This window comes from Xenopus laevis, chromosome 8L (assembly GCF_017654675.1).
Source record: "Xenopus laevis strain J_2021 chromosome 8L, Xenopus_laevis_v10.1, whole genome shotgun sequence".
Taxonomy (NCBI): Eukaryota; Metazoa; Chordata; class Amphibia; order Anura; family Pipidae; genus Xenopus; species Xenopus laevis.
In genome coordinates this window covers 55,057,657-55,084,108 of record NC_054385.1, presented here as the reverse complement: position 1 = coordinate 55,084,108, position 26,452 = coordinate 55,057,657, and the positions used below count along the sequence as shown (strand labels likewise).

Sequence of the window (26,452 nt, the reverse complement as noted above, 5' to 3'; positions counted from 1 at the left end):
AGAGGACATTATAGACAAATGGCAGGGGACCTTTTTACCCATAAAGTGGATCACCGTACCAGAGGCCACCCCTTTAGACTAGAAGAAAAGAACTTTCATTTGAAGCAACGTAGAGGGTTCTTCACAGTCAGGGCAGTGAGGTTGTGGAATGCACTGCCGGGTGTTGTTGTGATGGCTGATTCAGTTAATGCCTTTAAGAATGGCTTGGATGATTTTTTGGACAGACATAATATTAAAGGCTATTGTGATACTAAACTCTATAGTTAATATAGGTATGGGTATATAGAATTTTAATTAAAAGTAGGGAGGGGTGTGTGTATGGATGCTGGGTTTTCATTTGGAGGGGTTGAACTTGATGGACTTTGTCTTTTTTCAACCCAATTTAACTATGTAACTATGTAACCCCCGGCAGGTGCAGTTTTCTGTGGATAGGAGCACCGGCCCGGGGTTTCAGGTAAGTCAGTACAATCACTTGCGGGTGTCTAACATTTGGTGTACGATGCTTTTCCTTCTCCTTGAAAGGGGAAATTGGACAGATGTTATGTAAGGTTTGTTTATATAACATCTTTACAATATACATCAGGGTGGAAACAAAATAAAGGTCCATACTGATTAACCTTGAATATTTATAAGCCATCAAGTGTGTTTGGAATGTTTTTTTATTACGGTGCTGTGTCTTTAAAGCTTTACAAGTTTCTAGGAGATGAAAATCTAGACTAGGCCCCTTTCCAGTAAGAAAAAACAGGCAATCATCTTTTGGTCTAATGCAATTAGATTAGCAAATATCTGGTGGGTTTCTTGGAGTCAAACCATGCCTGATTATTACATAGAATGGATTTGGCATTCATGGTGCATTTTAGATTTCAAAGTTACATTAAAAATAGTATTGGCCACAATGACATTCTAAATAGAAATAAAAAGCAAATCAAAGTCTATAAGATATAAGATAGATTCAATTTATTCCCGCTCTCCTGTGAAGTGACTTCATTTCAATGCAAAGTTCAGAAAAACAGGCTCATACAATGGATACTTGATTCATATAGGCATAATGGGCTCTTGTAAACTGGTTGTCCTCCAAGGAAAACATTACAGATGAAGGAATATGCAGGCACAGATACAATCGACATTCTTTATGAACTGCACTAGGATATGTGTAGTTTTAGCAGCCCTTTAATTGGTACCCATACAGGAATGGCCAGAGACATGAGATCTGGAAATAAATAACATGCATCCAGGCAATGGACAACTCATTCTGCCTTCTGTCCTTCTAAGTCTTCACATGATTCTGTTACAGTTTCAGCGGAAGCCTCTGCTTTTACAGGAATGCTCGATTCACTTGCTTCTTGCTGAACACACTCTCCATCATAGATAATATCTTCTGGGTTTGGAGCTGGTGGGCAGAATTCCTCACTTGGATAAAGATCGTGGAATATATTTTCTGCCTGTATCAAGAAAATGGAAATTGCTTTAGTAATTGCTTTATTTCTGATCAGTTGCATAAACATCTGAATTACCTACATATTATATATCCAGAATGCTTGGGATCTGGGGATAACTGAACATTTAATCATGACTCCCACGTGGTTATACAGTATATCCATATTTCTTTTCAATAGTATTTATTTGAGTTTTAACATTTTTAGAGAGAAGTTAGTTTTACATGTAGGTTACATCATCAGATATTTGCATATAAAGGAAAGGTAAAGAAACAGAGAAGAACAAAGATAGAGTCGGTCCTATCTTGGTCTAGAGAAAGGGCCGGATAAAGAAAAGGAAATAAATTAAATTAAAAGTAACTTTTGACACCAAAAATCTAGTATTGGGCAGTACATGTTCTAGGACAGTTTCCATCTAGTAGACGGGCCCCATGAGTATCATATATATATATATATATATTTATATATATATATATATATATATATATATATATATACATATATATATATATATATATATATATATATATATATATATATATATATATATTTATATATATATATATATATATATATATATATATATATATATATTTATATATATATATATATATATATATATATATATAATTTTATGGGCTCACAGTTGAGAAAAATACTTGAAATATAACTAATGAGTAATAGTAGTCTTGATCTGAAACAAGCATATATACATATTTAATACACAAGCACCATGAATATCCAGTAAACTATATCCTTATAAATGATGTATGGTGATGTCATCAGTTCTAATCGGTACTTTGTGATGTCATTTCTGACTCACTAAAACGTGTGTAATAATATAATAGATAATTCACCCCCATCTGCGAAATATGAGGATATTAGAAGTCACCTTGGCGTTCCATGATTTGTGTAAAAGCAAAATGTTACCCTAATGAGTATATTATTCGCTATAGAAGACGTTAGTTGTGGCCTTGTCACCTTCCTATAGTTCTGGTGATAGCTAAGAAAACATTTATTCACTGCAAATGTCAATGTAGTTGGATTTTGGACAGGGTTTCTGAGAACCATAGGTTGCACCCCAACATAACTTTGCTTCATGGTAAATGATACATTTGTGTTCATTTAGGGTAGGACTACCACTACTTAGGTGTCCTAATAAAAATAATAAATCATGTCAATTTGAACCTCTGCAGGTGGCAAAGGGCATCTGAAGGATCATTTTCTGGACAGCCTTACTTATGGCATCCTTACCTGCTGGACCGCATGATCATTTCCAAAGCAATGATCTGGCCCACTGCAAACATACACGTTTGAAGGAAGTCCAACATATGATTGGCGCGGAACACCAGAGGAATCCCTCATATTAAAATACAGAGCCCAAAGAACTTTTGGTTTTGTGATGTCACTTGGTTCAAGATCTAGAAAGAAACAGGTTGTTACTCAGGTTGTACACAACATTTCATGAGATCCAGGCAGTCCACGCTACATGCTCAAATCTGTTGAGGAACCAAATGTGTAAGAAATAATACAAACTTTAAGATGCCATTCACTGCAATCTGCTGTTTTTTTTACCCACAATGTAGTGTTCTTTCCCAGTATTCCAGCATAATAAAAACAAAATGTAATCCTTGGTTCATATACACAAGTCCTATAGTATGGCTACAATATGATACATTAAAGTAACAGTAACAACAAAAAATGTAAGTGTTTTAAAGTAATGAAAATATCATGTAGTGTTGCCCTGCACTGGTAAAACTGATCTGTTTGCTTCAGAAACACTACTATAGTTCATATAAACAAGCTGCTGTGTAGCAATGGCGGAAATTGAAAAACGGCTATATGGCACAAGTTAACTAATGGATAACAGATAACACCATTATGTTCTACAGAGCTTATCTGCTATCTGCTGTGTAACCTGAGCCTTTTCTCCTTTGAATGGCTGCCCCCATTGCTACACAGCAGCTTATTTATATAAACAATAGTAGTGTTTCTAAAGCAAACACAGGAGTTTTACCAGTGCAGGGCAACACTGCATTATATTTTCATTACTTTAAAACACTTTTATTTTTTGATGTTACTGTTCCCTTAAGACACCCCTATTTAATGTGCCTTTGTCAATGCAATTTCATATAATGCTTTTCCTTGTGTATCACAACAGACTTTAGACTAGATCTCTAGGGGGTTATTTATCAAAATCCAAATTTATCTAATTTATTTCTGAAATATACGCAGACCAAATCCGCACACGTTATTTCATTCTCCCAAAACTTTCCTGTGCGGGAAAAAAATGAATTTTTCATGATTTTTTAGAGTTTCCGCTTGAAAACTCAGAATTTTGCCTAAAAACCACAAAATCTTCGGATAATTGCACAAAACTTTTCTCATTGACTTATATACAACCTCGGCAGGTCTGAGATGTTGGATTTTCAGATTCTGACTTTTTCCATCCTGAGGGAATAATAAATCATAATAATAATATAATAAATCCATTTTTTTTTCACGAATAATTCTGATTTTATAGTAATTTTTTTTTTCTCGAGTTTTTGGTATTCAGACTTTAATAAATAACCCCCTTAGTATTTGGGAGGGGGGCATTAGTGCATAAACAAGTTCCTGGCCAAACCATATCAGGGAACATTTGCTCTTTCCAGACTGGCAGCAGCCAAGAAGTTATGTATTTAATTGGCAGAAAATAAAAATAAAATCAGTAAACAAGTTTGCGTGGATTCACTAGTTTCACAACCTCTTCTTCATTGGATAAATTACAGTTCATGCATTCTATAATAAAGCCTCCGACAAACATAGTAAAATTAATGGACAGAACAATACATAAATGGCCTGCACTTTAGGCTGAGCTCTACTGGTTTAATTACTGCTCTATTTCATGATGAAAGCAGCCACCGCACAGATTCATTCCTACTTCTTAAACGCAGCAGTAAATGGTGGCCCTTGTATAGTTAATTTGCCTTGCACATATTGTAAAATACAGGAAGCAGCACGTTTAATGATCTCAAATACTCCGTTTGCTTTGGTATCTTGTAAGTCACTTTAATTTCAATTTAAAATCAGAAATAAATATGGGTAATTAAATACAGATCTTGTTTTATAAGTCACCAGTAAAAGATGAACTTAATGAGAACGAATGTAAAGGCAGCTTTTACCAAACGCAGCAAGAAACCTGTAGCCAACTATACTCATTAAAGCAAAGGGTTATGCTGGTTGGCATGTCCAGAGCCCAAAAAGGGGACTATTTTGAACAAGTATATACATCACATGCAAGTCTTATAAGTTACTTATAGGGCCCCTATGTCTGCAGTCACAGAAGTGGCTCAACCTTGCATGATAACTCATAAGGAAACATTATAGGTTTTGTTATATTTAATGTTATAGCTCACACTTCCACATAGTATTATTTCTATTATTTATTACATTTACACAGTGCTTTTCAGAGACAGCTCACATTAGACCCTTAAGTGGAGGCTCAAGTGGAGCTTACAGTCAACGTACATCCACACAACACACTAGGATCAGTACATCAATCAGGTCAATTAACCTGAACTTATGAGTAAAGAAAAAACCAACAATACATGGTAAAAACAACAGACTTCTTGTATATAGTGTCTAGGTCTGAATTGAACTCAGGACCCTGATGCTGCAAGGCAGAAGTGCTAAGCACTGAATTACCTGCTGCATGTACTTTTGACTGCAACTGGGAAGATTTCCAATGAAAAGCACTGTATCTACTACTGAGTAGTGGTAAATGGAACGTTTTCTATTTGGACCAGTGTTGTCAGTGTAGTACCACAGGGGTCTGTCTTTGGTCCTGACCTGGAGGTGGGTAGTGGAAATACTGTTCCTATTTGTGCAGAACGATAGGTTCTATGCAGGATTCTGCCACTTTTCAGGGATTTGACTAAATTGGAAAACTAGTCAGCAAAACGGGGTTCAATGTTGATATATGCAAGGTTATGGATTAATGTTCTATAAATGTGCACTAAATGGCAGTGTGCTGGGGGGTTTCTGTAATTGAAAAGGATCTAGGGTTTTTTTTTTGTAGATAATAAGTTGTCTAATTCGAGGCAGTGTCATTCTACTAAAGCAAATAAAGTTCTGTCTTGCATAAAAAAGGGCATTAACTCAAGGGATGAAAACATAATTATGCCTCTTTATAGGTCCCTGGTAAGGCCTCATCTGGAGTATGCAGTGCAGTTTTGGTCTCCAGTCCTTAAGAGGGATATAAATGAGCTGGAGAGAGTGCAGAGATGTGCAACTAAATTGGTTAGAGGTGTAAAAGACTTAAATTATGAGGTAGATTGTAAAGGTTGGGGTTGTTTTCTCTGGAAAAAGAACTTGTGAAGGGACATGATTACACTTTACAAGTACATTACAAATAGCAGGGGACCTTTTTACCCATAAAGTGGATCACCGTACCAGAGGCCACCTCTTTAGATTAGAAGAAAAGAACTTTCATTTGAAGCAACGTAGGTGGTTCTTCACAGTCAGGACAGTGAGGTTGCACTGCCGGGTGATGTTGTGATGGCTGATTCTGTTAATGCTTTTAAGAGTTTAAAATTTCTTGGACAGACATAATATCCAAGGCTATTGTGATACTAAACTCTAAAACTAGTATAGATATTGTTATATATAGTTTATCTGAGGGTGTGGAGAGGTCAGTTTATGTATGTATAGAACTTGATGGACTTTGGTCTTTTTTTAACCCAACTTAACTATGTAATATATACTGCAGTGAGAAGTAATTGCCCATTAAGTGTTTACGTTATTTCAGGGTTTTATAGCAACAAATAACACTTCGCTGTAAATCACCTCCAACAAGTTCTGCATGCAGACTTGACCTCACCATTATAGGATGCAGTGATTGGTCGCATTCAATGCTACTACTTTTTGCCAAGCATTTGAGCTTTCAAATTACATTTTCTCTAAGGCGTCAACTACAGCCAACTGCAAAGACCTAAACAAAGTGGCCAATGCATTCATACCAGGGACAGGCACTGACATGACTAAGGTAAGCCTTCTATGTGCTATCATTCAAGACCCCTTTACAACATTTTAAGTTTTGGTAACTAAAGGAAAGGGTTAAATAGCTGGGTAGTAAATGATGATTGTATCCTTTTAGAAGTAGTGAATGCAGAATGAATTTGTCTGACAGCAAATCTCTGCATCTGTACTGATTATAAGTGTGCAATACATCGAATTTTTAACAGTGCACAAAAGAGAAGAAGAAGATAAAATACATTTGTATCATTGCCTTGATATAGGTAATGGAACAGGGTGTCAAGCTGAAATGTCAAGAAAGTCATTAAGACAAATGTCAGAAGATGGTAATAAACAGGATGAGCGAGAGTCGGGAGAATAATGGATCCAACTAACCAGATGAGAGGTTTTCAATATAAGGGTGTCCTGCTAAAGTGTATGCTGGCCTCTGTAGAATATAGAATATATATGGAACATAGAAACGAAGGCCAACATTTTCTTTACACTGAATACAGTCTTTATTCAAAAGATGTAAATAAAATGTTGCCATCCATTACTGTATGCAATTTTAGGAGAAAGGAAAGAAACGGCCTCGCTGTAAGGATGGTAAGAGCAGATCAAGACCGATTGAATATAAACCTAGCTGGGATGAGCATAAAGCATATCCAAAGATAGAAAAGTATAACCATCTTAATTACTATATGCGCAGACATATGTGGTGCACGGTTCAAACAATGCAAACAAAGCAAAGTGGTACAGTCAGTACGTTTCTAATGTTTGTTAGGTTAGACTACATTGCCCAGAAGTTCTGATCCCCTTGTCAATGATGACAAAACCAGGACAATATTATCACACAGGAGAATAAAGACAATATACAGTGGGCTATGAACATACTGTATAACAAGTGTACATTTAATCAGCAGACAGAGAGTGAACATAATTATTTGACCAAGACTAATCAAAACACCCATACAAAAAAAAAACCTCATTGTTTCCTAGTCAGCCGAGGATTTTCATTTTCACATTATTTATACTTCAACTCCAAGAGCTGCAGAAAGAAAAGTCTTATAAAATGTAAACTGCTATTCAAAAACCTTAAAAAGTTTAAAATGATGGAGAAGCTGGTTCTTTCTCACTTAGCAGGAAAATGAATGAAGTCCTCACCTGCAGGTGACATTGTCTCTCTGACCTGCTATGGACCAGTGCTCACTTTATCTGGTGATTCATTTTCAATAACTACAACAGTATTTGTTCTGACATTTTAATTAAAATACGACCACTACCTCATTCTGATGATAAAAGGGGCCGTGTGTTGGGAAAACTAGCTATTCAGTGCCTCAGTGCACCAGTGGGTATGACTTGGATTATGGCTTCTATGAAGGAATCTGCGCAGGCCCGTGCACGATACATCATCTTTTGAGTAACGCAAATTATAGACTGTGGCTAAATAGACAATTTTTTAACTTTCATAAGAACCAGCTGTGTTACAATGTGCTGTGTTCTTACATATAAGCCAGAGCCATTTTGGAGTGTGCACTACCAGACTTCAAATCCACTGTAAGTAAGATAATGTGGAGACATCAAAAAAAGTAATCCAAAATCGAATAAAAAATTTGCAGTAATCCAATGGACACAGAATGTCAGTCGTTGCTGGCGCTGTCAATCAGCACAGGTAAAACCAACGCCTAAATGTGTATAAGTGGCTGTGAGAGTAAATGTAAAATATAAAGGATACAGGACCTTTAACATGAAACATCAATATGTTGTCCAATGGTAGGTCCAGGTGGGTACTCACAGAGCAACTGCTAAAGGTTGCATATCATTTAAATAAAATTGGTGTAGGAATTATAGGAATCATTATTACCATATGTCTTGACATTTTCTCAGATATTTGGAGCAGTGAATAATGCCCAATAGTGTAAAACTTTAATAACTAAATAAGTGCCTTGGGCTACTGGCACTGCACCCTTTATTATTCTATGCTTGCACTGTGCTATGGTTATGCAAAGGGATTAGTGTATGACACTCTAGAGCAGTGATCCCCAACCAGTAACTCATGAGCAACATGTTGCTCACAACCCCTTGGATGTTGCTCCCAGTGGCCACAAAGCAGGTGCTTATTTTTGAATTACAGGCTTGGAAGCAAGTTTTGGTTTCATAAAAACCAGGTGTACTGCCAAACAGAGCTTCAGTGTAGGTTGACAATCCACATAGGGGCTACCAAACGGCCCATCACAGCACTTATTTGGCACCCCAAGAAATTTTTTTCCTGCTAGTGTTGCTCCCCAACTACTTGTACGTCTGAATGTTGCTCAAGGGTTCAAAAAGTTTGGGATCCCTGTTCTAGTGGGAGCAAACATGTGTCCCTTTGTGCTTCAGTATTTGCAAAAACCCATATTAATTGTTCTTTTTACTTAATAGCTACAATGTAGCTATTTACTTCCCCTTGATAGTGAACTTATGCCGGAGATCAGCAGACAGTGTGAATAGTTTAGGTGTTTAAAGGGCACCTACTGTCAAAAAATATCTCCAACCAAAGGTGCAGGTTGTGGGTAACAGCAGCTTTTTAAAAAAAAAATTGCGACCACCAGTGATAGGACACTAACACCAGGAAGGAGCTCCCAGTGTGAGCGGCCATTTTGATCATGCACATAACTCGCTTATGATTAACGTGCATGCTCATTATTATAGGTTGTGGCATTTGCTCATTATGCGCATGCGTGTGCCCCAAGATGGCCGCCCACAGGGGGAGCTCCCTCCTTGTGCGGTTTGCCTAGCGCTGGGGGGGGGATTAAAAATAAAAACATAATATTTTTTGGCAACAAGTGCCATTTAACCTTTGCACAGTAGAGAATACATTTCTATTCTTTTTCCCATTTACAGCATTAAGGAAACCCCACAGTCTGGAAATCAGATCTAGGAATTTACATTGATCATATTCTCACCTTTCTCTGTGCTCAGAGTAAATAATTGTTGTACAACTGGTTCCAGATCTTCTTTGGCTGTTGCTTTTGTGGATGAACATGTAAGATGGACAAGGTCTGCAATTACAAAATGTAATCTGAATTAAAACGGGAATTGTTTTCAATCAGTTTTGACCTTAAATGAATGATCCCCAATAACAAGAACATTTCTCAGCACTAGAAACCTGAAGCTGGGTAGGTAAGTGGTCATTGGGGGAATGGTTCCACCATTTTTGGATTAATCTAGTTTGATTGCTCCGTGGAATGCAGATAGTTAACACTACCATGGAAGCACGTCATCTATGTATTTACATTAAAGCAATGGGGGGTTTCAAAGAAATCTATATCAAAAAATAAATTAAAAGGATTTAAAATATATTAGAGCCATTGAGACAACACTATATATTACATATGTAAAAGCTTCCTGCCTTTGCTTCATGAAAGGTTCCTAATTAGCTACACTAAATTACAATAACTGTCGTTTATAAAAAGTTAGACTGAAAGTCTATCCCCAGTAGTAACATGGGTTCATATTTATTTTCATAAAACGATGGTCAACAAATATAAATGGCATTTAAGTTTTACAAAGGAATTTTCTGCCAGAGAATTTGCTAGTTCTCCGCTAGTAATCAAAGGCCATTCTCCAGCTCAAAAGACTTAAGTACACAACTTCCAAAACTTTTAATGAACTGTATCTTTCTTTATTGCGAGAGATCAAAGTCTTAACAATGTACAATCTCCTTTTCATGCTCATTAATAATTAGTCTCATCTGGATCAGTGTGGTAATCTGAGAAAGCTTCCATACAGTAGGACCTGTGTATTCTGCAACTTGACAATCATCCCATTCACTGACACATACCACAGAGCAATCCTCCAATGGGGTGTTCCATAGCAGAAAAAAAAAGTGAACTGTAACAGCTATCTAACTGCAACTGGTAGGGTTGACTTCATACACCCTGTTTCACTGTTTTCAAAAATATCAGTTATATATAAAAAAAACCAAAAAAACAAAATAACATATTAACATTAAAATATTGCAGTCTCCAATTATGATTGGTGCTTAGTGATGTAATCTGTGCCACCTGACTCACTGAAACTTGTGTATTATAAAACATAGTGGGGGTCATTTATAAATTTCGCGCAGCGCATATTTATTTGCAAATGGTTGTATTGCCCATGTTTTTTTCCTGAACGCTAATATATTGCACTGCTCTGCCCATCTTCCCGGTTTTTGAGAATTCGCATTGTAAATAAATCTTCGCAAATGGTGCACAAATGAGACGGGAGTTTGCGCAAGTGCACCCAATGAGCGAGGTGGTTGTGCGTGAAAATAGCGTAGACAGTAACTTGAATTCACACTTTGCAAAAGTGTTTTGCTAATATTTTCTCCGCCACCAAAGTTATGGCGTAATTCAGTTGCAGAGTGTGCGCATATATTTTCGCAATGTGCGTTTTTTTTACATATTTAAAAAGCTCTTATACCTCCCTGGTTGCCTCCACTGGACACCTGTGGGCCACCCGCATAGTGAGGACCAGTGGCCCACAGGTGTCCAGTGGAGCCCAAATTCTGAGAGATTTGTGGGTATTCTGCAGGTACCTGACCTGCTGCAGGATTCTGACTTAAGGTATTGAGATCCAAATGACAGCAAGATCCCTCATACGGAAAATCTCGAGCATCCTGGATAACACTTCCCAAACCTGTACAACACATCTTCTGGTCCCCATATTACCTTGGGACAAGTACAGCAGATTTGGTGTTGGGGTTTAACATGAATGACTGAAAATAAACATTTTCAACCAGTTTAACCCAATAAAAAGTTATAGCCTATAACACAATAGTTGAAGCTAGTGTTTTTTAATTTCATAGAGAATTACACAAGAAGAGCCAATGCAGTAAATGTCCACATTATAATAGAAAATTTGCTAGTGACGTCACCAATTTTATGCCCCAATTTTGAACACCGCAGCAAACATTTTCATATTTTTGCAAATTACCCAACAGAGAAAAGCACATTAAAGAAAAGCATTAAGGTAGGATAATTGAATTAAAATAGGTTTTATAGATTTTTGCTCCACTCGGTTATAAAATAATAAAGGCTCTCATCATTTAATTTTGCTATGGCTTTTTCAACTATGGTTCCAGCGTATGATGGAGTCATAAAAGCTCATCAGTGTACATTCTGATTAAGTCTGATTTACTTAGGTACAGGTGCATTAGTTACAGTGGTTGCCAACACTTGTCTTCGAGTAATGCTCCCAGGAGGAAGAGTGATGAGGCTAGTCTATGATTCCATCATTAGAGCCTCAATTTTTAGGGCAAGTGAAGGAGTTTGGTTCCACTCAGATGGCAATACCGATTATGTGCCTGTCATTTATGCAGAGTGATCAAAAGCAAGATGTATTTGTATATTTATTTTAAGCAATTGTTTGAAGGGGAAATCACTCACTCAGATCTCATTTGCGACTAATGAAGTAAAAATACAAGGTACGATTTATGAAACATAGATTGCTGCAGAAATTGAGCTGGACAGAAAATGTACTCTTGGCTGAATACTTTACAAAAACAAAGAATGAAGAGGAGGGCACTGTCCATGACTGATGACTTGAGAAAGACTTACTGGAAGCTTGATATTAATCCCTTATTGTCCATGCAGAAGAAAGGCACCATTATCATCACATTGGTAATCATTTGTACACTACAAAATGGATAAACGTTTGCTATATGAAATAAAACAATATTGTACAAACCAATCTTTTTATCATTGCCAAGACTTCAAAACCTACTACAGACCATATATCGGTAACTGCAGTGGGAAAACTTCTGCTTCATAACATCATATTCAAGAGATAAAAATAAAACTTGCTTTTTTTTTGTAATAGGTGAATATAAGATCATCATTGTGTAGGGATTAAAGGGCCATTATATATATATATATATATATATATATATATATATATATATATATATATATATATATATATATATATATATATATATATATATATATATATATAATATATATAATTTTTTTTTTTTGTGGTGACAAAATGTTATGGTATCTTTGTACCATGAGAAACAGTCTTTCCTTTTGCTACAATCCTTGCATTACTGGCTTGAGGTACGCTGTCCAGGCATTAGATTGTATCAGGTAATGCCCCCAGTCTCAACCCTCGCAGGTGTCCGATAAGAAAGCCCACACTACAGGGGGCTAAGGGAGGGAGATCAACTCAGGAAAATAAAAGCTAGAGCAGATGTTCGTTAACTATGTGGCTGCCCCACCTAAAGGGGTCTCAAGCAGTGAATTGGGAAAACAGCAAGAGAATTAGACACTGGGAATATTTATTCCATTACTTAGCCATGAATTGGTATATGGCTAGACACTTTGCCCTCCTCCTCTGCTATAACTATGAGCATAATCCTTCTCCTATTTACCCAGACCACACATAACAGCTCTGTGCCAAGTTGTGCCACTGGGTAGTAATCAAGAGAAAACAAACAGTCTGAGTTTTTCCTTATGCACGCCGTTATAAGTAATACCATGTCCCCTGGCATACGACAAAAATAAGCAGACTTATTAATTTGGGGCTTCTCTAAACTGCTCATTGGTGAGCCCCAACAACCATATTACTAGGGATGCACCGAATCCAGGATTCGGTTCGGGATTCGGCAAGGATTCGGCCTTTTTCAGCAGGATTCGGATTCGGCCGAATCCTTCTGCCCGGCCGAACCGAATCCGAATCCTAATTTGCATATGCAAATAAGGGGCAGGGAGGGAAATCGCGTGACTTTTTGTCACAAAACAAGGAAGTAAAAAATATTTTCCCCTTTCAACCCCTAATTTGCATATGCAAATTAGGGTTCGGATTCGGTTCGGTATTCGGCCGAATCTTTCACAAAGGATTCGGGGGTTCGACCGAATACAAAATAGTGGATTCGGTGCATCCCTACATATTACAACCCGAGTCTGTGGATTAAAGCAATGGCTGACTTCCAGGAGATCACGCCACTCAATAGTTATGGTAAGCCACTTATTTCTATAAATGCAGAGACCCCTTTCTCTGCTTTCTCTGCTTTATTTTCAAATATAACACATAAGACTAAAAGGTAGCGAGTATTGTGCTGAATTAAAGGCACCTTATAAGGCTCTGTACTTTAATGAACAGTTGTTGATGGCTGCACGTCTTGTGTTGTTCACTCTCTTTCATAGCTATTCAGCACATTTGGGGCATGCTCTTTTGAGAGTGGTAAACTCAATGACAGCATAATGTCAAGGCATTTTATAATGATGCAAAATTCCTGCCTCATCGCTAAATTCTGCCAGAAAGTTTGCTTTATCAATGTATGCTTTCTTTGGGTTCTTATTATATTTGAGGGGTAACGTTTATTGACTACAGATATCAAGATACAGATGGAGCCATTGGGATTTCACATTTTGTTGCACAGTGTCCAGACACCATCTTTTTTTTTGTGCGACAAAATGTGAAATCCCGATGGCTTCATCTGCTGCCTCTTATGCAAATACAGAAAACGTTGGTGGTAAAGCAATGAGACAAAGAAAGTAGAAGCCAGAAAAAAAACATCTAATCTACCCTATGGTTCTATCGATAATAAACACCCCAAGTCCTTTTCTACAGCAAAAGGATACATGCAGCTGACGTCAATGACTCTTGCAGCAGGGCAAAGAAACTGCCAAAATATTACTGCCTAAGGTTCCTAAATTTCTGTTTTAAGCTACAAATTATAATGTAAAATGCTTGACTAGTCTACATTACGGTTTGTTTTTTTGATCCACACATGGAACAAGGATAAAAAGGATATCCAATACAAAGTATCTGTTTAACGCACTGGCGAAAAGCTGCAATTACACTCACAACTACTTAAGTGAAATCTGAAGAAATGGTGTCTAAATACGTTCTGACATACACATGTATGGCTGCACATTACGGAAATGTTTAAATGTTTTACTGCCTTAGCCTACAGCACAAATCTTAGAAAGGAGAGAGCAATTAAGAATCACACAATGAACAACAATCACTTTTTTGCATTGTCCTGTTTGAGCAAATTGCAGCGTTACTTACAAAGATTGTGGCCTCGGAGCAATCCAGTCTAAGTATTACAGAAACTTTCTTTGATCGCTGATAGCATGTGACACCTAACGGAACGCTGAATGTCAGATCTATAAAGGGACGTAACTGGCTCATGACTACACTTCATAGGAAACAAAAACTATTTGAGTTTTTTTCTTCTTGTTTGGCTTATGATTTTATTTGTAATGAATTTAAGCCATAAAGGTTCTGAGGCAATGTAATAAAAAGCAGAAAAGTGGGAAACAGGGAGCAATAATTAAAGACTCCTGAAAATCACTTACAGACATCCTGCCTTGAATGTAATAGTTGAGATGAAAATAAGACCCTTTTGTTTCCTGCGATTATGGTTTTAGAAGCATTTTATTCAAAACTATCCCCAAAGAGTTGTACGGCAGCCCAAAGAAAGATCAATGATAAATATAATGCTGTGAATTGTATGCCTGGCTTACTTAACACATTGCTATTAAAGATAATATTCCCAAGTGTTCTTATGGAAATTACAGGCCAGTAATGTTTTGAGGACATATGAGAGAAGGAACCTCCAAATGGTGGGTCCTCTGCTGGGAATAATCTACATTCCACACAATTCTCCAGCATCAAGCAGATTCAGTGTCGGACTGGCCCACCGGGATACCAGGAAAAGTCCCGGTGGGCCCATGTGTAAGTGGCCCTCATGCTGCTAGACATCTGACCTATTTCATGGCCATTATTTCAATAGAACAAAGTGGCTAAATACATGGAATAATAGATTATAGTATGAAAAGAAAATAGACCTGGAGAATAGAGGTTGAGTAATAAGAGGAAGATTAATAGCAGTGAGAGTGTGCCCCTGGTCTAAGATTACTTGGTGGGCCCCTGGTCAAAGGTTTTTGGATGGGCCCCTGTTGTCCCAGTCCGACACTGAGCAGATTGGAATTGTATTAGTGTCTAGAATTAATACAAAACTTGACACAATTTCCAGTTAATATTTTACGTCTGATTTACTGAGTAGACAAACTAAAACGTAATATGGTATGTTTAAAAGAGATCTCAAACCTCTACAAATTTTTCCTGGAACTGTACAGATAAAAGGTTTTATGTTACTCTCCCACATTGTGTTTTCTGTATGAAAATCTAATTAAGTTGTGGGGAATATTATAGATGTTCTCGCCTTCTTCCTCAAAAGGTAAACAATGGCATGTATTGCAAATTACTACACCGTGTTTCGGAACGCAAAAGGGAAACAGATCAAAGTTATAGGCACTAATGATTTCACGCTACAGGAATTCACTAAATATGTACCATAAGTAAATACATGTACAGCTCAGCTAAAATCATGTGTGACAGCCTACTCCCCTGGAATATGTAGTACATTTTATATATTTAATAAAATATTTCCTTCTTACAATTAAGGAGTTGATTTAAGAATGCTCAAGTCTTCTCGAGAGTTCCTAAATTGTCGTGTGGTTTCCTCATTCAAATAACTCAGCTATCTGCTGATCGTTTTTCCCCTAAGGTTTTTTTTAAAAAAAATTTAAAAGCTTGGCAGCGAAAACCTATATATATATATATATATATATATATATATATATATATATATATATATATATATATATATATATATATATATATATATATATATATATATATAGTGGTCCCACCTATATATTATGCATAATACATTTCCCTGATTTTACATTTTCTTGGATTTTACACCATTTTTTTCAGGTCCCCTAAAAAAACATAAAATGGGGGTTCTACTGTATATATAAAGCTGTATGAACTTTGTTTCACAAAAAGGCTAAGGTCACATATTCTATTATTGGCTTGTAAGCTTTCATTAGTGTACTCTAGTTTAGTTCATGGTCAGGGACTGACTGCATGGGAGTGATGTAGATTAACTAACATACGACAAAAAGTGCAAACCTTAAACATGCAACAGCACTGCCCAAAGCAAGTGTAATCTGTGTCACATTTCGAGTAGTGGTGCCCCAAGGCTGCACATGCCTCCTACCACTGCATGGTCCTAGCGCCGGGTGCATGTGCACAAGTGATGTGGCTGGGCAGCATGACGCGGGATGCGGCTGGGCGGTATGCCGCCCCTAAATTTTTGCCGCCCTAGGCCCGGCCCTTTGTGACCTCGCGAGAAATCCCGGCCTGAGCCCTTTATTTCCTGAACTGTAGGACTTTTGGTTACCCAGGGGTGACGTAAAAGAATCAGGTGGTGTATTTATGAAACAGTTTGCAAAGCTCAAGGGGCTGCCTCAGGCCTCGCACCTGTCCATAACACAGTCTAACATTCTTTAATAACTGTGAGAAGTACAGGGGGAGATCTCCCAAGAAGAGAAACTCCCAAGCATGTAAAGGTCACAAACACACAACACCAAGGCCTGGGTAGCCAGAAATAACTGAAGAAATCTTATGGAAATAGTGGTCTTGGTAACCACAAAAGGGGATTGCTAAAAATGATATCTGAACGTATGTGGAACTGCAATTAAGTATTGCAAAATTGTTGGAAGAGCAGAACATAATATAAATATCCACATTCTCTACCTAAATTATCATTTTAATATTACCGTTTGTGTGGCAATAATAAGGCAGTCATCGACAGCAACCTTACGACCTGAGTGGCAAGTGTTTTAAAGGAATAACAATATAATGTATTGCTGTCCTGCACTGGTAAAACTGGTGTTTGCTTCAGAAACACAACTATGATTTATATAAACAAGTTGCTGTGAAGCCATGGGGGAAGCCACACAAACACAGGATACACAGATAAGCTCACTAGATTCCCATTGTATACTACAGAGTTTATCTGTTACCTGCTTTGCAACCTGCACCTTTTCTCTTTTTTCAGCTTTGAATGGCAGCCCCCATGACTATATAAACTATAGTTAATATAAACTATAGAAGAGTTTCTGAAGCAAGCACACCAGCTTTACCCGTGCAGAACACCAGTACATTATTTTAATTAAAATAAAATACTTTCTTTTTTTGGTATTACTGTTTCTTTAATGGCTGTAGCTGTTTTTAAACTGTATCCTAATTTGCAAACAGCTACAAAAAAATCTATATTATTTCACTGACTCAGTCTTGCTAGATCCAGTTCACAATGTGTATATGTTTTCAAAATATCAACATACTGTATACATTCTAGGAGGTTTTTAGGTTGTTCTTACATGTGTTTTTCATGCAAGTCATTGTTGATGAGCAGAGTTCAGTTAAGTAGACTGCATTTTGTCCGTCTGCTGGTGGGAATGTCAAAACTGAAATCTATAATATAAAAGTGAGGTACATTAGCAAATGATTTTCTACACAAACAACTATACTTCTCAAAGTATACCTAGCTTTACTTTCTGTTGTATAATATAGAAGTGTCTAATTAAATGCATAATATACAAAAGTCTAATCAACATATTATAAATACAGAAGTGCATAAGATATAACTTAATTATCAAAGGGGAAGGATGTCTTCATCGTGTCTCTCTTAATAATAATAATAATAATAATAATAATAATAAAGGCAGCAGAAGACATGTACTTTAAGTAGGGAATGGCTGAAGAGGTAAAGGGAGTGGACAGCCCCACAATACATGCCCAAGCAGAAGCAGTAGCCAGTAGAATTTCATTATGAAATTTAAGCAGGGGTTTCCTGATAATACCAATATGAGTTTTAAGGTAATTCAAGTAATCTAAAGCCTTCCATGGTAATTGCACTGCTTGGGATTTAGTCACTGTGGGTCTGTGGGTGAGATTTTATAACAGAAACCATTACGGAGGTTGCAATGCATATGAATAAACATATACCCTTTATATGAGCAGCATTATAATAAATCTAGCAGGGCTTATCATATGGCCTGAAACAAGAGCTGCAATCTGCCCAACAACCTCAGACAAATATTTCCATAATTATCACAAATGAGTAATTCCAGAGTCCTCAATACATTTAATCCAGGTTGAGCCTATGTACCAAATGGAAGTAGAGCTTTGATAAATGTGCTTTGACCTGTGATTGACCCGTCATTATATTAAATGGCTACATTAAGACTTACATATAATGAATTGTAATACTATCACTAAAGATCACTATCACTTGCTGAGCAACTCTCTTTTTTTACCTCTTGGTTTGATTCCGAGTTCAGTATAGAACAGTCTGTAATAAGGACTGCTCGGGAGATTTGTCTGTAGAAATAAAAAGAGAAAAAGGGTAGTCTCTAGAGAAAATAATCATAAAAGAAATAAGGGAAAAACAAAGAAGATAAATGTGCAGGTATGGGATTCCTATTTAAGCAAAAAAACAAGTCTTATTAAGACAGATTTGAAATAATAAATAAACTTTGCACTTGATTATAACTAAGCTAGCATAAATCAATGCCATGTCCCCAGCATTTCAGATAACTCGTCCCATATACAGGAATATCTGTGTTGTTTGGAATATTTGGAATATGGGCTTTTTCTGTAATGTTGAGCACCTTGCGTTAAGGATACTAAAAATAATTTTAAACAAATCGATTTTGCCAATAATAGGATTCATGCTAGCTTTATTAACATATATACTGTCTTATTATTACAGCAAAAAAGCAGATCAGTCAAAAATGAACAATTAAATATGGCACTATGGGAAAAGGGGTTTCTGTATTTTGGAACTTCCTTAGTAACAGGTTTCTGAAAAAGAAAAATTCCATACCTGCAACTAGATCAATTCGAGCTATTCAAGTTTATATCCCCCGATTGAATTCATTCAAGTTTTTTACATTCGAGTTTTTTCATAAATAAGCAAACATTTGAGTTGTGAGTTTATTCTTGGTAGAAAAAAACCTCACAAACTCGACCTTTGATAAATAACCCCCTTAAGGTATGGTGGTCCAAATTTCAGAAAGATCCCTTAAGAAATCAAATTAATATTCTGCAAAAGTGTATCATGTGCAGAAGCTGGTGTTGCAGACTTACACGTTTCTGATTCACCAATATATTAACACAATCCATCTAAGTATGCATTAAAGGAGTTGTTCACATTTATATTAACTTTTAGTGTGATGTAGAGAGTGATATTCTGAGACAATTTGCAATGGGTTTTAATTTTTTATTATTTGTGGTTTTTGAGTTATTTGGCTTTTTATTCAGCAGGTCTCCAGTTTGCAATTTCGGCTATCTGGATCCAAATAATCCTAGCAACCATGCATTGCTTTAAATGAGAGACTGCAATATGAATAAGAAGGGGCCTGAATAGAAAGATGAGTAATAAAAAGTAACAATAACAATACATTTGTAGCCTTACAGAGCTTTTGATTTTAGACGGGGTCAGTGACCACCATTTGAAAGCTGGAGTCAGAAGAAGAAGGCAATTAATTCAAAAACTATAAAAAAATAAATAATGAAGGCCAATTGAAAAGTTGCTTAGAAATGGTCATACTATAACCTACTAAACGTTAACTTGAAGGTGAACCACCCCTTTAAAGGGGTAATGGAATAAACAATTGCAATATCTGCAGCAGGTCAAGAAACCCATTGCAACCACCAGCAGCTAGCAATTACTGGTCACCTAAAAATATCTGAATGGTTGCCATGGACTGCTAGGACTGTTTCAGATTAAGTAAGCATCCATTAAAACTGACTCCAGGACTTACTTGTATGATACATTTGCACAGATCTGCTCAGGAAGGTAGCTATCCTCCACAACCAGGTATTTGCAGTCTACTCGTTTACCTCTGTGGTCAATGACCGCTTTACATCTGCAATAACACAACAAACGATATGCACATTTAAACACACACAAAAATGGGAAGTTGGTATTAAATTAGACAGGTAAACATAGCAAAATTATTTAAACTAATTTAATTAAGTCCTGTTGTAACAACAAATGTCCTACATTGGCAGTACAACTTTAGTATATTATGGGACAAAAATGAACTGAAACTTTTTAAAGAAAACTACTTTATGCAAGGGGTCTACGCTACATTTACATGTCATGACCCCAATGGTGTTTAGGACCACAGATTGAAATTTTAAATTGGTTGCTACTAACATCTACTGTATGTTTGGATGATAATGTCATGATAACAAAGCAGTGGAGACCTCAGGCTGGTTAGAGCCATTTTATTTCAGATGGTTGCTTTACACAAATCAGCTATCTGAATATACGTACTTTAGTTAACTATCATGTCTGAATAATGTTAGCCAAGATTAATACAGATCTTACTCTGATGGTCCTCAACATCAGATTGAAGTTGTCAGAAAGACACAGTCAAAAGAACCACTGCAAACATTTGTTAATGTCTGCCAGGCTAGAACTTGCTTGAAGGCAATACCTAAGGTGGTTGGACTTATTTAAAACTGCAGTCATAGTGGAAGACGTTTGCAACAGTAGTTGAGTGGTTATCCTACCAAAAATGTCTCGCAATAAAAAAGCCTAGAATTTCATCTAGAGATCCGGCATTCCCAATCCCACTGACCAAGGCCAATCCATGAGTTTGTCCTAAGGCTTATACATTATTGTTGCATTATCTCCAATCTCTTTTTTAATTTTTGGTGAACACGGGCTTAGCTACCACAAATACACATTGTACTTGTCTCCATATTCAGGACAAACCTTTATAATATTTAGAGCCCTGAAAATAGCAAATCAATGAAGTGCAAAGTCCCAGTATTAATGGCAACAAATAAATCATAATCAATTACTCATAATGCATTATCAGATATAATAATTTAAAACCAGGGGGCCATAAGGGTTACGATTTATTCCATAGCAAGTTGAGCATTAGTACGGGAAAACCCAAGAACAGGAATCAACTGAAGCATATAAACTAAATCCAGCAATATTTACAACAAAGAACCCAAATACAGCACTTAGAGGCACTGAATTCCACAAAAGTTTAGCAAACGTTGAACTTGGCAGAGTTTTAACGTTACAAAATACGCGGCTAGCATAGTGAGTTAAAACTAGATTGTCACCTTGTACTGCAACAGCTGAAGTATTAATTTCTAAAGTAACCATTACATGCTGCTGTGTCACAGACATATTGCTGTCATTTTACATTGCATTTCCATATAAATTAGATGCTAATATCAATCCCCGGTAATATTCCCATCAATTTCCAATGAAGTTCAATCAACTCTTTTCCCCTCTTTCTTTATTAATGAATCTGCCCTTTGATATTTTTTTTTTATATTCAGAGCAAATCGGTAAATGGTGGATGTGTTTCAGCAGTACACATTATATTTATTTCTGAAGGGTTACATTAAATAATATACAATCCTAATTTTCTGTTTATAATGGGAATGGGCACTTTACGTACTCCGTTGACCACATTTACTACAGTTAAAACAGGCAACTAAGATAAGATTCAACTACCAGTATCTATGATATCACACGTTCATCTTGCCCTTGATGCAGGTATAGCAAAAATAAATAAATAAAATAGTAGGGGTACAACGAATGCCTAATACACTGTCAATTTATTAGGACTCTTTTAACACATGGGTGTTTGGTCCTGTGTTCACGTGTGATGGAGCTTTCATGTGTTCATCACAAGGGAACACAGAAGTAAAGGCACCTCATTCCTTTCAATAACGTTGTACTTATTGTGGCGCAGGTAAGTGCGAACAAGTTCTGTTCCATCTGCGTTCAGCACTTGCCTGTGCCACAAGGAGTACAATGTGATAGGAAATACAGGCCTGAGGAGGCGAATGGAGGAAAAAAGGACCGAACTGCCAATTTTCTCTACAGCTCTGCACTGCCAGGTCACCAGATTTCTTTTTAAGTAGAAGTGGACATGGGAAATGCAAAAATGCAGTGATTTTGGTCACTGGATTAGCAGATGCAAATGTTTTGGGCTTTTCTTGGACTTACAAAGCATACTGAAATTGTCATACACAAATTACAATGTCTAAAGAGGAAATATACGCCTATGCTCACCATGAGGAAAAAACTGCTTATTTTGGGAGTTAGTTTAGAGAGACATGGTGAGCTCTATATAAAAAAGATCCTTTCTACCACCAGTTGTTGCGTGTGTTTTACAAATAAAGGACAATTCATTATACCGGGTTTAAATTAGTATGATGTAGAGTGTGATATTCTGAGACAATTTGCAATGGTTTTCATGTTTTATTACTTGTGCTTTTTGAGTTGTTTAGCTTTTTATTCAGCAGCTCTCCAGTTTGCAGTTTCAGCAGTCTGGTTGACTGGGTCCATATTACCCTAGCAACCATGCACTGGTTTGAATAAGAGACTGGAATATGAATAGGAGAGGGGCTGAATAGAAAGATGAGGGAAAGGAAGTAGCAATAACAATACATTTGCAGCTTTACAGAGCATTTGTTTATTGGATGGGGTCAGTTACTCCCATTTGAGGCCTGGGAAGAATCAGAAAATATAAAAAACGATAAAAAAGAAATAATCAAGACCGATTGAAAAATTGCTTAAAATGAGCCATTCTATACCATACTTTAAATTAACTTAAAGGTGAACCACCTCTTTAACTTGAAAAGGGCAAATTGATAAACTGACTTCTGCTCCTCTTACAACTGACCTGAAGAATCAATGACGAGGGATTCAATTTTAAATAAAGATATTTACAGTTCTGAATTTTTTTTAATCCTTCTGTGTTATTTAATGGAGAATTCAAAGTGGGGAGAGGTCCATTTGCTAGTAAATCGGTAGGTCAGGTTTTAATGAAATAAAAAGACTTTATTAGGACATACAAGAAGCCTGTAATGGACCAGTAGTATAAACAAATCACAAGGTTTCCTATTCAGATACATATGATTTACTCTGCACAGGTACATAGAGAAAGAGAGAGTGTGTGTCCTCAGAACAAATTAATTAAAACAATTAGCTTGTTTGTAGGTAATGATTGAACAGAATAAATTATTACAATTAAAAAAATATATTTCAGTTTGTGAAGATCCCTAAATATAAAATATAATACATTTTCAGTGTATGCTGAACACAACTATTTATTGCCCACTGGCATTATTCATTAGTATGATTCTATCCTCAGGTTTAACATATGCAACAACCCTATACTTGTATTTTAAGAGCTAGACTAGACAACTAGAAATAACTAGATATAAAATGCAGCTATTGCATATTAGTAAGGTTTGTTAAAGGGTGAAGAATAACACACCTATATGTGCCGTCTTTACCAGGTCTTTGTCATCTGATCCTGTGTTGGGACAATGAATCAAGCGCAGCCCTCCATTGACCTTCTTTCAAAGTGTCTAGATAAAAGGATGAAAAGTAGAATCCATCTCCTTATAGCGCCATGAGTTATAAATGTACTTTATAGGCCTCATTATCCAAACTAATGGACTAAGGGCAGCATCCTTGAAATGGACTTGCCTGCACTGACAAACCTTCTCAGCAGTATTTCAGCACAAATATGTAAATTTATAATAGTTTGGAAACGTAAATTTATTGTATTTTCAAATTAAGTTTGAGGGACATAATTTTGGGGAGGGTTGTTTTCCAAAGTGACTGTGGCAAAATAAAATGGAGCAGTGTTTTATATTTTATCCGATAATTTAGCATCTATGCTGCGTCTGATTAAAAGTGCTGCCGAAGTTTTTATTACTGGTTAACGTGTAAGCAATTAAAGAACTTCCATGGCTTACAGCTTCTATAACTTAAATGCACAAGTTTTAGTCTGAAGGCAAAATAGATTACACTTACTGCTAAAAGGGAAAATATACCCCAATTTTTGAAATGAACTCATTTAGTTGGGCTTATGTAGAAAATGTACATAAACACAGTCTGAACTCCCAGAAATAAATATTAATATTATTTTTTTTTTTTACATAGACATACCTGATTACAAAGATTGAAAGGAAACCATAACATTCTGTCTCTGAATCGGAGGAATCATTTCCGAACAATTTTAGGCTCACAGGGGTTTATTTATCAACACTTGGAAAATGTGCACCTGGTCAGTAACCCATACAAGCCAACCAAATTTTTGTATTCATTGTTTAACCTTTACCTAGCTGAAAAGAACTAATCACTAATTCGTTGTTATGGGTTACTGCCCAGGTGCAAATGTGCTCATTGTTGATAAATGAGTCCTAGAATGTCATCCAACCAAAACTCAGGCTTTTCCAATATGAAGTGATGGATTCTCTAAAGTGGGCTGTACAGGTATGGGACCTGTTATCCAGAATGCTCAGGACCTGAGGTTTTCCAGATAATTCATACCTTAAAGTGATACTGTCACTAAAAAACGACTTTTTAAAATATGAATGTACAAATGTGGCAGCCCCCTCATAGGTCTTCGGTAATCTGAGACCGGCAAAGCGGCGCATTCGAAGCTGGAGCAATTTCCCAGTTCTCGACAACTGCGCATGCACCGAAATAGACGGAAATTGCCGAAGCGCCGGAAGTAGACAGGAAGACCCGAAGATGGCTGACGTGAACTGCAATACCTGAATCGAGGGGTAAGTAAAAAGTTAGGGGCATTTCCCCGGGTTAGTAGCTAGGCTGGAGAGGGAGGAGGGATCTACGTAGGGTAAGGTTTTTTTAGTTAAGGGTCCTTTAAGTCTACTAGAAAATCCTTTAAATATTAAATAAACCCAATAGGGTGGTTTTGCTTCTAATAAGGATTGATTATGTTAGTTGGGATCAAGTACAAGCTACTGTTTTATTATTACAGAGAAAAAGGAAATGTGGACAGCTGCAACTGCCTCAGAACATAACTGTCTATACTGCATATTACTAAATGTTAATTTAACTGTGAACTCCATTCTTTAAGATTGTTGTACTTTTTTGTATGTTCTCTCCAACTTATCAGTTAGTATAGTCTATAAATCTAGCAACCAGACAGTATTATGAATAAGCAAAGAAAAGCTAGTTATTTAATAAACAATATAAGATTCTGGCCTTACAATGACATTTCTGGGTATGAGAACGGCTGACCTCACAACTCATTAGCATTTAAATTCCAGATTGATAAAAGGCAGAAAAGAAAGAGAAAGAAATTGAATGAAAAATCAAATCTAAGGACTGGTTCTTATGGGATTCATATTATGGACAACTACACAATCACATCTGAAGCAACTTGGACCATGATACCGCGTACAGGGAACATAGGTGACACGAATGGGGTACTAACCCAGGTGCAGCAAACTCAATATTAAAAATGCAGAATTCATTGTAAGTGCCATACTGCCCAAGAGTGGAAACACACATGCTAACACCACCTGTTTTCTGTCCCAGGTCCTATATTTTCCTATATGCAATGCCATCATTACATGAACACGCTAATTTTCTGATGTTAAATTGATTCACATTGTACCTCTTTTTACGTACTGACATCGTTTTTTTAATTTGTTTTTTGAAAACTATTCAAAATATAGTTCTGAAAAAAAATCTATCTTGCGCAGATTGCTTTCTTTTTCAAGACACTAAAAGGCAGTTTTAAGGTGAACCTCCCCTTTAACCAATATGCACTTAAAGTCTCATCTATTGGTAACTGTCAGGAGCATAAATACTGATTCCTTTTTATTTAAACATTACTTTTCTATGCTACTTTATATCATATTGATGAATTTCCTATAGACTACAGATATGAATTTCATTATTTTTGGGATGAGCTTTCTATTCATTAGGGTGTTATAGCTAAGCACTGACACTCAATTATTACACCCTAAAGCAGGGGACCCCAACCTTTTTTACTCGTGAGCCACATTTAAATGTAAAGAGTTGGAGAGCAACACAAGCACGAGAAAGTCCATGGGGATGTCAAATAAGGCCTGTGATTGGCTGTTTGGTAGCCCTATATGAACTGGCAGCCTACAGCAGAGTCTGCGTGCCAGTACACCTGGTTTTTATACAACCAAGACATGCCTCCAAGCCTGGCATTCAAAAATAATCTGCTTTGAGGCCACTGGGTGCAACATCCAAGGGGTTGGAGAGCAACATGTTGCTCACGAGCTACTGTTTGGGGACCACTGCCCTAAAGGCATCAATTCTAAAGACTTATCAGGTTTTTCAAAGCAGG

At 36.7% G+C, this 26,452-nt stretch overlaps 1 protein-coding gene across 1 annotated transcript in view; it reads right to left on the bottom strand.

The window, feature by feature from the left end:
* Positions 1-935: 935 nt before the first annotated feature.
* Positions 936-26,452, bottom strand: part of chm.L (choroideremia (Rab escort protein 1) L homeolog) — an 80,575-nt gene continuing 55,058 nt past the window's right edge. The window contains 6 exon segments of the mRNA NM_001090193.1: positions 936-1,442; positions 2,691-2,857; positions 9,377-9,472; positions 17,642-17,735; positions 18,581-18,644; positions 20,090-20,194. Of these exon segments, the coding sequence (NP_001083662.1) occupies positions 1,248-1,442; positions 2,691-2,857; positions 9,377-9,472; positions 17,642-17,735; positions 18,581-18,644; positions 20,090-20,194 (721 nt within the window). The 3' untranslated portion in view covers positions 936-1,247.